Genomic DNA, 12,595 nt, shown 5'->3' on the forward strand with positions numbered 1-12,595 from the left:
CTTTTACCCTGACCTTCCTCAAAAGAACTCTTCCTTCCCCCAATATGCTCTCTTTTTACCCTCCCTACCTTCTCATATCCCAGCCCCCTCCTATTTTCCTGCAGAATAAGATATAGAAATCTATCTGTACTCTATTGACTATATATGTCATTTCCTCTTTGAGCCAATTCTGATGAGAGTAGCATTCATTTTCTTACCCTCTGGTGAAGCTGATTTTTAAGCCAGGTATGAGATTCCATTTAGCGCTATTAAATTTCATTTTATTTTGTTCAGCCCTACGTTCTAGCTTGTTAAAACCATTTTCGATCTTGACTCTTGTACTCCGTATATTAGTTATCTCATGTAGTTTTGTATCATCAGAAGATTTGCAATAGAATGGAATAGAATAAGCATTTAAGTGCCTATTTTGTGACAGGCACTGTGCTAAGAATTTTTCAAATTTTATCTCATTTTTTATTTGTTAAACATGCTATTATCCAAATTGTTTATAATAAATGTTAGGCATCCCAAGACCCAGCAAAACCAAGCCAAACTAAATGAAACTAAAAAACAAAAACATAAACAGAAAACCCCTGAGACACTCCACTAGATGGCTCCTTTCATCTTGATATTGAGTTTTTAGTGATTATTAATTGATGATTGACTTCAAAATACCTCAGCTTTAGACAGAAAAAAGAATAAGGTACACAATTCATGGAAAAGTCATGGGGAAAGCTAGATCAAATAGACTGAGGCTCAAATTGCCTATGTGTGGAGAGTAAAAGGAAATATCTGGACCAAATCAGCAACCTACCTACAAGAAAAGGGCAATTCAAGAATACACAAAATGGGTAGAGGTAAACCTCTTACCTACAGGCACACCTCAAATACAGAATGACAAGGGACTGAAGTACGCCAGGTAAGCAAAATTTCCTGATATTTGAGTAAAATCTTTAAATGTCATGTTTATTGTGACAGAAATAGTGACATGTATAAGTGCATCATTTTCCATTCTTTCTAATGAATAATGTATGGAGACACTACATAATGATGATGAACAGAAATTACTATCTTGAGTTATAGACAGTCTTATAAAGAATACAATGATATTAGCTGATGGTTATTTCCTGCTTAGATGAACTAAGTCACTGTGAAGTCAATCATCAATCAAAATTTGTAGTACACGGAAAAAGATTGTATCAATCCAGAAAAATTCAGTGAAGCATAAAATCCAAGTAGCTGACAGGTCCTTGACAATCAAAATCAAGAAGCCTTTCTGGCTTTTTACTTGCTAACTAGCTAGAACAGTTAAAAATTACCTGCTCAGCTTTCTTATTTGTCAGAAAAGGTTTTTCTGGTTTATGAGGAATCTAAACTCTACAAGGGCTTGAAATCCAAATGTGGCCTTTTTCTCCTCATTATTATTGCTCTCTTAGGAATAACAGTTCGGTCCCACACTTGGGCTCAAAAATCAATTGCAAAAGAGTAAGATGGGGAGCCAGGACTAGCAATACTTAGTATGAATAGAATCTGAGGAAGTTCTAGTGATTTATATAGTTCATGATAATTTTGGGCAATATGAGTCAACTATGTAATGCTGCTGATGTGATCTTGAGCAATGTTAATAGGATTATAGAAAGCAGTTTGAGCTCTATTGAATTTTACCTAGTCAAATGCATCTAAATATATTATTGGCTTCTGCTCTTATTTTAATCAAAATATTGATAAATATTCAAAAGAGGATGGTCAGTATTTCAAGGTGTTTGGAAACAAAATACTATGAAGAATGGACAGGAATGTGCTAAAGCCAGCTCCTACCAGCTCCAATTGTTAGATTTTCAGTATAAATTTTAACCCCTCAGAAATGAGCAAGAGCTACAAATCAGGGCTTAATTTATTATTTTGTGGATTTTCTAGACATAAGATAGCAATAAAGAAAATATTAACAAAGAAGATCAATTAATAATGTGCATATACATATTTTTCCTCCAGAAATTCAATTGTTAAATATTTACTAGCACTGGAGATACTTAGTTTAAAGTATAAACGACTTTACAAAGATGATAAAGAAAAAAGGACTTACTAAAGATTTTTATTCAAATTATTGTCAAATGAATGAAAAACTCTCCCTTTTCATCAGAAGTATTCTTCCTTTTTATCCTTGTGATTATGCTTAATCCCTAAAATATGTTGGTACTATTCCCTCTAGGGAGAGAAGACATGAACAACAATAATTAGCATTTACATAGCACTTTTGGATTTATAAAGAACTTTATATATGACACCTCATATGTATCTTCACTACAAGCTATTGAGATATGGGCTATTTTTAATCTTCATTTTACAAAACAGGGAACTGAAATTAAAAGAGTCAGTGATTGGGCAAAATGATAGAACTAATTTTTGAGGCAAGATTCAAATTCAGAATTTCTTGACTACAAGTCCAAGTTTCTTAACAACTATACATACTAAGTTGTTAGAAGCTATGAACCCAAGATAAGCATCAGTGACTCTACCCAAGTCCAGTAAATATTTAAGCCAGCCAGCCTTAACTCTTGAGAGAATACAGCATATGAGAAAGCGAGGATAATCAAGTTAAGACTTTGAGAATCTTGCTATTCCTGGTCTGAAGTATATTCTTCCTGTGTTCTCTGGTGTTATGTGAGGCCTGGCTGTTGTCCTCAAGGTTTTGCTGCTAAATAACTCTTTCACCTTTCTTTTAGCATTTCCCCAGTAGGTAGGTATACTCTTAGTTTCCAGGGTTTTGTTGTGTTTTAGAGTGTTATGCTATTTCATACATATATAAAATATTAATTAACTCATTGTCTATGGTGCCTTTAACCATAATGCAGTTTCCCTGTTTATCTCTTTTAAAAACAATTTATTTTTTCAGATCATGGTTTTTGCCCCTTTTTGAGTTAAGATGATACATAACAATTTTTTTTTCTTCAAACCCTTATTTTAATTCATTCCGGATCTTTATATTTCAAGTGTGCTTCATTTAAACAATCTAATGTTTGGTGCTGCTTTCCAATTTATTCTGCTATTCTTTTCATTTTGGGGGTGAGTTCATACCATCCAAACTTACTGTTATAATCATTAATTGTATTTTTCCTTCCATTCTATTCCTTTATATTTTTTCTTCTCTTTTCCTTTTGCCTCACTCTCTACAAAGAATAAGAATTGTTAAATGAGGAATGTGCACAGTAATCTATGCTTGATGCAATCTGCTTCTGCTTCGCTATCCTTTTTGTCTTCTCCTCATCCAGACAGTGATCATAAGTTCTTATTCTTCCTTCCTTACCTTTTAACCCTATTCAATGTATTCTTCAAGATTTTAGTTTATTTTGATTGTGAATATTTCCTCCCTGAATCTGCTTTCCTGCTTATTCCTTACTCTCTTCTTTCATTTCTCCCCATTTCCCTGTTTAATATATTCAGCTGAATAATTCAACTCTGAATATATTTTATTCCAAACTATATGTGTGTGTACACATACACATGTGTCTACATGCCTGTGAATGCTCTAATTTCCTTTGATGGGTTCTGATGAATGTGAGGTTTCCCTACTTCTTTCTCTCTGTATGTATACTCTTCTACTTATACAGACAGATTGTGTGTATGGTAAATTTCTATCCCCTTTCTGTATTTTTCTTTACTTCCTTTCTCTCCTCCCTTTTCTTTCTTCTTCTTAATATAGCTATCTTTCAAGATTTTTAAAAATATCATACCTGAGCTCTTTTTGTGATCATGAGTCTCAGGTAATCTAATGGTTCTTTGATTTTTTTTCTTCTTGAACTGTTTTTCAGATCTGTTGTTTTTTTATATATTGCATTTTATATTTTTCTATTTTATTCAGGCTTTTAACTTTGTTTTACTATTTTTGACTGTCTCAAAAAGTCATTAATTTCCTTTCTAATTTTCAGGGAGTCTGTTACTTGGGTAATGTTTTGTACTTCTTGCAGCACAATGCTTTTCCCAAGTCTTCCCTCTAGTGTTCTTATTTCTTTCCCAAGTCTTTCCTCACAAAACTTCATTTTGTTAATAACATGATTTTAAAATATCTTTTACCTCATTTTTTCCAGGAATTCTAGTTGATGTTGTGTACAGGCTGTATATATCTTTGAAATTTTTTTGTAAATATTGTATATTAATTCTCATCTTCTGAGTTTGTGTTTTGGGAGTCTCTGATTTCATAACCTATCTTTATCATGGATTTGTTTTATTGCTGTTTATTCTTTATTCCAACCTTTACACTTCTGGAGGGAATCTTGAGATCTTGTTTGCTTCTAATCTTTATTTTCTGAAGCCTTGCTACTTTCTTGGTTTATTGAGTCCTAGGTTCTCAGGATTTCTTGATTAGCTAAGGCTAGGGAAGTACAGATTTCATTGTGTCATAAATTATCTAGGGTAAAATTTGATTTCTACCTTTTTGATCTGAACTTATAAATTCCTAATGCAAGTTTAGATCTAGGTCATATAACCGCAGACTTGCTCTGGTTGAGACTCCAGTAAACTGATATCAGCATATTTTAGGTCTGCGTTGGGATAGAGGTTGAAGAATGTAGGGGTGGGGCTCTTACAGAAAATCTCATGTAATCTAAATAGATACTTTCTATGTTATCCTTTTGACATCTTGAAGAATTTTACATTTTAATATAGTTTTGAAGTGTAATCATTACACAGGTAAGAGAGCTTAGTTTTTAGTTCCTCATATTAAGAATTCTATTAATCCTTCATACTTAAAGCATGTTTTTGTTTTTTATACTTTTGAGAAGTTTTCTTTTAAATTCTTTAAAATATAAAGGCCAGATTATTGCAATCTTTAATATTTTCTTCAACCACCATAATTTTAAGGCTTTGGTTTTTTATCTGTTCTCCAAATCCATTACTTCCAACTATTTTACATTACAATCTTTTTCCTAGCTCAATTATTTTCTGATCATGGATTGTCTTATATATATGTCTATATCTCTTAACATTCTGCTTTCCACTATATCAGTTCTGATTTAATCTGCTTCCATTTTCTTGATATTTTTTCTATGTTGATTTCAAAATTATAGATTTTCACCATCACTTCCTCCTAAGATGTAATTATATATTTCAGAAAGCCCCATACACAATAGTGGATGCTATTTCAATATACATTTCTTTTGACATTTTGGTCTCTGCCTCTTATTCCAAAACACATTTTCATTTTGTGAGAGCCCTCTTTTAATTTGCTTGTTCATTTTAAATTTTCATGTGAGGACTTCTGAGAATTTAATTTCTTTTCAACATTACTATTTGTGGAGATTACAAGAAGGTATACACCTTTATAGCTATTTTCACTGATATCTTCCTGATATTCTTTTCAAACATCTCCCTTCACTTAGGCCAAAATGACTAATTTTTTGTTTGTTTGGCATATTTTCTAAGTATTTCTGGTGTTTGACACAGTGTCTTTTAAAATTAAAGAAGCACTTTATAAGTGATAGTTAGATTGGAACATTGACAAATGGGCCTGATAATCTAAGAATAACCTATCTTACTTCAGGTATCAAGCCCTTCTTTTATGTATGCCTCCTCCCAGAACTGATGGTAAATCAATTCTATACTATACTCATCTTCTCTTCTCCCTTTCTTCAAACTAGACATACTTCAGCTCATGATTCGTCATGTCCCTAACTCTTTGTATTAACTAAGCTGCTGGGATATCGCTCTCAAAGTATATCACAACTTGGTTTAGTGGAAACTGAAAACTGTCCCTTTTTTTTCTTGGACAGACGAGAATTATTTCAAGAACGGAATGGAGCTCGAAAAGATGCCTCTAAGATCCTCATTGTCATCACAGATGGTCAGATACAGGGAGATAATTTGAATTACAGAAATGTCATCCCAGAGGCAGAGAAAGAAGGAATCATCCGATATGCAATTGGGGTATGGAACAAGAAGAATTATCACTGACATTTTCTTAAACAGGATGCCTATTATTCTTGCTTTTCTCCCTTGTAGTTTCTCTTTTAGGAAATAAATATACTCTTTGCAACTCCTTCTGTCCACCATGATTACTGTTGTCTTCTAACAGAATTGAAATTCGGGGCCCTCAGAAATTTCCAAAAGGTAAGAACCTGCTTCCCTACTGACCCTGATTATGCTGCTGCCCCAGGTAGGGTCTGCCTTTAGAAATCCATCTGCCTATCAAGAACTCCACACCATCGCCTCTGACCCAACACAGGAGCACGTCTTTCAGGTGGACAACTTTGATGCACTGAAGAACATCCAAAACCAATTGCAAGAGAAGATTTTTGCCATTGAAGGTGAGATGAGATTACCAGTGCCTAAGTCTAGGTCTAGCATCTTTCATCCTCATACAGCTACATTTTCTTCCACTCACTAAATTTCTGGCTTTCTAGCACAAACTAATTCTAAGCAATCAATTCTATATCTTGCTTCTCAGATCTTAGTCTCCTTCTTGTTAAAGAAAACATAGATCTTTTGATTCTTAGCCTTTGAATCTTTTCTAGAGTTCATTCTTCTGAAATCTGACTGGATCCTTGTCCTTTAATATTCCTTATGCAGCTTTCTCTACTTCCTCTAAATCTGGACATTTTTTCTCTCACAGGTACCCAAACAGGAAGTAATAGTTCTTTTGAATATGAGGTATCTCAGGAGGGCTTCAGTGCTGCATTCACCTCTGTGAGTGGATTTTTCACAAAACCAGGGTGGTGAAGAAATGGGGTAGAAGTAGTATAAACTGGGATAAAGTACAGAGAGAAGGCAAGAGAGTTGGTAGGATAGGCAGATGGAGTACTTCATCAGCTCTTTCTATGGCAGAGGGAAATGGGGTGTGAGCACAATTCTGCTGAACACTAAGGATTTCACAAATTATCTTTTCTTCTCTAGTTCTAACACCTTTTCCTTCTAGGATGGACCTCTCCTGGGTGCAGTGGGGAGCTTTGACTGGTCTGGTGGAGCCTTTTTATATGATCAAATTGATAGACCCACATTCATCAATACATCCCTTGTGAACTTAGGCATGAATGATGCTTACTTGGGTAAGTTTGGGAACATGAAAACTGAGAAAAATCTTCCCTCATTTTAAGTAGGATCCACAAGAGAAAATACACTCCTTATTTTGTGGATTTATCTTTTCAGGTTATTCTGTTGATATTATTGTTCAAAGAAGGACCCAGAGTCTGGTCATGGGAGCACCTCGATATCAGCACATAGGGATGGTGGCAATGTTCAAAAAGAGCTTTAATACATGGGAAAAGACAGCTGAGGTCATAGGGAAACAGGTGAGTGATGTGGATGTTGGGTCTAGTGTTAGTACAAACAGAGGGCAGAGAGAAAGAATAATAGAATGTTACAGCTTCCTGTTTTACTCCTACTATCTAAAGTTATGGAGTTCGTTCCCATAGATATAGCCTCAGGAATATAGCCAAACTCTCACCTTTATGACAATTTCTTTAGTAATTTCCATTTACAAATTTCCCATCCAAGTTACCTGAAGAATAACAAAAGTGAACATAGAAATCAAGATTGATAAGGGCATACACCACACTCAAAAACAATTACAGGTATACAGGATAGATAAAAGAGAATACTTTATGCAACTTGGAAGATGAGACTTTTCTTCATGATATGCAAATCTGAAAAAACTAAATTTCTATTCAGCCACTGCTTAGAACAATCAGGAAGGCAAGCTAGTTCATCTGTGTAAGGAGAAGAGTGGCAAGTGCTCCCAATAGTTTTAATGGGAGTACTGAGTCCATTGTAGACAGCTCTAAACACTGAAAGCATGTGTGCTTCTGGGCTGGTTTTTAGATTGTCCCACTCCATTACTCTGACCTAGTCCTGTGAGTTAGTTGAAATAAGAAAGAGTAAGACGACAAAGTCAGACTCAATCATGGTAGAGCAGGGAAGCTGGGGCGGAGATGAGGAAATTGTTCATTAAGAAGCTTTCCCTACTTGTCTTTCTTGTGCTGTGATATTTCCCTGGATCAGGTTATGCTGCAAGCTACCTGAGTTCAGAGGCAGAGACAATACCAAAGGGCCGGTTGATGGTGATTCTTCTGCGGAAAGGTCAGCCCCAGCTAGCTCCTCAATAGGATCTTCTAAACTCTTTGCTCTGCTTTTAACTTTCCTAAGTCAGATGACACAGGAGCCTCACATTTCCAGAGTTCACTCCATTCCCTGCCGTGATCCTTAGAAATAAAACAGAAAATAAGGGAAGGAAGGAAGGAAGGAAGGAACTTTGAAACTCATCCAGTGCTCTCCTCATGATCCAAGGGCAATCTTAGGAGCCCAGTAACAGGGCATATTAAAGTCCCTGAGAAGACTGACAAATGACTTAATATTTATCTTCCTCAGATTGGTTCCTATTTTGGGGCAACCCTGTGTGCAGTAGATGTGAACAATGATACCAACACTGACCTGATCCTTATTGGGGCTCCTCATTACTATGAACGGAACCAAGGAGGCCAAGTGTCTATCTGCCCCTTACCTCAGAGAGTAAGTAAATTAATGGGAGACAGGGAATCTGGGTCCTGGGTAGAGATAATAATTGAAGTGAATGACTGGAAGGGTGGGCCAGAATTTAGTGTCACAATTTTCATTTTTCAGAGGGCTAAATGGAGCTGTGAAGTTATTCTTCGAGGACAACCAGGACACCTATTAAGTCGTTTTGGGGCAGCCCTGGCTGTGTTAGGGGACGTGAATGGAGATAAGATAATAGATGTGGCTGTAGGGGCACCAGGAGAGGAAGAGAATCGAGGAGCCATCTACTTGTTTCATGGAATGGCTGGATCTAGCATCAATTCTTCCTATAGCCAGGTAAGTCTATTTATTAAACCTAACTCATTATCCTTTGAATATCTCCTTTTTTTCTTGATTTTTCTCAAGGTCCTTTTACCCTATTCTCTTTGTGATTAAAAGCTTTCCTCCAAAATCATATGAGTATTATAATTATAGCAATTCATATATAAATAGAATCATACCCATTTGATTTAACAAGCATTTTTCCCATACCCCCCTTTTTTGAAATAGGGACCTAAAGGTTTTTTTTTTTTTTTAAAAACAGTCTTTGCAACCAAAAGTTATCATGAGTTGGGCATCAGTGACATATTTGGACATTAGTTAACAGAGTCTTGGAATAGAAAATGACTGTCATAAAGCTCATAATTTATCAAGAATCCCTTCTTCAATTGGTTCTAAAGTAGTGGCAGGGTTTTATTTTTCTTATATAGTTTCTTATATATGGCTATGCCATACTTATCAAATTTTCAGATAATACTAAGCTGAGAAGGATAGATTCAAAGACAGAATCAAGATTACAATATTGACAGACCAAAATGGTTCAAAGGTTTTAAGATTAAAAAGATAAAAAAAATGAATTCCTATACTTGAATTTTTAAAATCAACTCTAAGAGTGAAGAATGGAGAAATATATATTAAATCAATAAATAAGCATTTATCAAGTGCTTAATTCTGCTGGGAACTAGAGATACAAAGATAAAAATGAAATAGTCCCTGCCTTCAAGAGGTGTGTATAGTCTAACAGAGAGAATAATATATATATATATATTTCTAAGTGTATGTGCAAAGTAGATAACAATGTGATTTAGAGACACTAATAGCCAGGCAGGGTGAAAATCTTCATGTAGGAAATGGTATTTGAATTGAACCTTATAGGGAATCAAGGATTATGAGAGAAGATGAAGAGAGATGAGGAGACCTTATTCCAAAATAGATTTAGCAAAGGTCTGGAGACAGGTGACTGAAACCTTAGGTATATGAAGAGAGGTGTATAAGGTCAGTATAGGTTCAAAATTTGTATTCAGCAGGCATAGACTTAAAAAGGGGTAAATACAGGTTTATTGCGGCCAAAGAACCTTAATTCAAACAAGACATAAGACAAAAGGAAACTTATAACATAAAAACAAAATACAATCAATAAACATTGTGGTCACTATAACAATAAAGACGATATAAGAAACAAACAAACAAACAGCATACAACATCACTACTCCAGAGAAACACCAACACCTGAGTTGTTTGGGGAATCCCCCAAATCAGCTATCCAGTGTCTTGAAATGGGAAAGTCCCAGGCAAGGCATCCCTTCCTAGGTCACACACACACACACACACACACACACACACACACACACACACATATATATATATATATATATATATATATATATATATATATATATTATATATATATATATTACCCTTTAGACAGAGCAATCTTCCAGATATGGGGTTCTTCTGTCTCAAGGGTCCTGCCAAGGAGAGTAGTTTATTCATTCCTCTAGGTTGACTGTTTTTACTCAGGGAATTGGATAGATTTCCAGAGCAAAACATGTCAGCTAAAAAAGGAAAGTTTTTAATCAATGCACATGAAGAGTAACTTTCCCTTCCTGTGTCTCCCAGCATTATATCAGATAACTGCAAGTGTGTTCTTATCCTCTCAGCAAAGAGATAAACAAAGCACATGGCCAAGACTCACTAGGATTCCTTACAAGGTGATATATGGAAAGGAGTCAAAAACCAAATTGTGAAGAACTTTAATGCCAAACAGTAAAGTTTGTATTGATGTTAAAAAGTCATTGGACCTTCTTGAGCTATGGAGTAACCTGGTTAGACTTGTGCTTTAGGAATATCATTTTGGTAGCTATGTAGAGCAGTAGTGTCCAGCTCATATAGAAATGGGGCCCACTAAGTCCCCAGGATTCTTATAAGGATCCTCAGCAGTTGCATATTGGCTTAGAAAAGCATGTATTAACATTATCTAAATTCCATTTTATTTTTTATGTTAAACATTTTCCATTGACATTTTAATCCATCCCACACCATACAAGAGTGTTTATTGCCTGACAAAATGCAGTCAGTAGACTGTATGTTTGATACTAATGGCAGAGCAGATGGGTGGTGCAGGACAGAGGGGATAAATACCTGACCCAGAATTCTAGTCATGTGAGTGGAGAGAACGGGAATGGCTGGGAGATGTTGAAAGAATCCTACATAAAAAAAAATTAGAAGTTTAATGACATGTTCCATATAAGTCAACAATATTCAATGGGAGACATCTGAACAATTACAATCTTATTTTGATAATTCTAGGGATATGTATCTTTTCAATGTAAACTGTCTCCACCTATAGAGATTGTTAACACATCCATGTCTTTTCATCTAGGTAATTTTTATTCAGCATCTTTCTATGTATGTGTCATAGAGGATCTATCTCCCATGAACTAGAGACCTTCTCAATAGTCTTCTCTTAATAGTTTGCACAAATCAGTACAACATATTACATTGTCCCTCACTCTACACATTCAATAGATAAACATTTATTAATCACGTATTATGTACCAGGTACTGTACTATAAGGCTCACAGTCTTTTCCAGTCATGCATGTCCTTGATGTCATCATTCTTTAGTCATCAATGATAGTAACTTGCACCCAACTTATATATACCATGTGTTTTTCCATCACTTTTGAGGCCACTTGCAGTTTCAGTTTTTCAAAACTGATGGCAAGGCCCTACCATTCAAAGCTCCATAGCTTTATGTGTTATTTAAAATATGAACTTTTTAATAAAGCACTCTATAGTTTCCCAAATTTGATCTAATTGAGTCTATGGAATAGTATTAGAAAATGACTCCTAACCTCTCAGAGTTATTCCTAGAACTCAAGGGAGTTCTGCGGTCCCAATCTGCCAATGCTATGGAAGTTGGGGAAGTGAGTTTAAAATGAGAGGGCCTTAACTAGGGTAAATCTCAAAACCCTTGCATTTGCAGGAACTTGCTGGAGAGATTTTCTACTTGGAATAAAAATTAATTTCAGGAGACATTTAAAAAATTAACTATTTTCTCTCTCTTTTGTTCTAAGCTGTCATTGTATAGTCAGTTTTCCAGTGTGTTTTCCTTATGAATCAGACTACATTCTTTGTGATAACTCTTCCTTGTCAGAATGCTTGAATTCATGAATGAAACCAATCTCTCTTTTATTAGTGTTTTTATTGTGGGTTTTGAGACTAGAAGCTATATGGTTTTTTATAATCCTAAAACATTAGTGCCTAACAATTTATCTAGAACACAATATAAATTGTTCATAAATGTATATATACATACGTGTACATAAATATGTATATATGTTATATATACATACAAACATATATTTATATGTACATACTTTTAATTTATATTTTCACCAAATATATATTAAAACATTTTAAAAGCATTTTTTAAAAGTTTTGAGTTCCAAATTCTCTCTCTCTTTCCATCTTCCTCTCTGAGGCAGTAAGGAATTAGATAAAAAGATCATGAAAAACATTTCTATATTAATTATTTTATACAAAAAGATTCAAATAAAAAAAGGAATGAAAGAAAGTGAAAAATAGTGTGCTTCAGTCTGTATTCAAACAGTATCAGTTCTTTCTCTAGAGGCAGATAGTATGCTTCATTATAAGTCCTTTGGGATTGTCTTGGATCATTGTATCACTGAGAATAGCTAAATTATTCACAGTTCTTCATTGTACAATACTTCTGTTACTGTGTACAATACTCTCCTGGTTCTGCTCACTTCACTTTCTATCAGCTTATGTAAATCTTTCCAGGTTTTTCTAAA

General features: G+C 34.8%; 1 protein-coding gene across 1 annotated transcript in view; it reads left to right on the forward strand.

The window, feature by feature from the left end:
• LOC127561135 (integrin alpha-M-like) overlaps window positions 1-12,595 on the forward strand; it is a 47,684-nt gene that overhangs the window by 11,514 nt on the left and 23,575 nt on the right. The window contains exons 8-14 of the mRNA XM_051996388.1: window positions 5,745-5,898; window positions 6,128-6,278; window positions 6,584-6,657; window positions 6,887-7,016; window positions 7,117-7,259; window positions 8,335-8,475; window positions 8,587-8,796. Of these exons, the coding sequence (XP_051852348.1) occupies window positions 5,745-5,898; window positions 6,128-6,278; window positions 6,584-6,657; window positions 6,887-7,016; window positions 7,117-7,259; window positions 8,335-8,475; window positions 8,587-8,796 (1,003 nt within the window). The remainder of the gene's footprint in view (window positions 1-5,744; window positions 5,899-6,127; window positions 6,279-6,583; window positions 6,658-6,886; window positions 7,017-7,116; window positions 7,260-8,334; window positions 8,476-8,586; window positions 8,797-12,595) is intronic.

Source organism: Antechinus flavipes, chromosome 1 (assembly GCF_016432865.1).
Source record: "Antechinus flavipes isolate AdamAnt ecotype Samford, QLD, Australia chromosome 1, AdamAnt_v2, whole genome shotgun sequence".
Taxonomy (NCBI): Eukaryota; Metazoa; Chordata; class Mammalia; order Dasyuromorphia; family Dasyuridae; genus Antechinus; species Antechinus flavipes.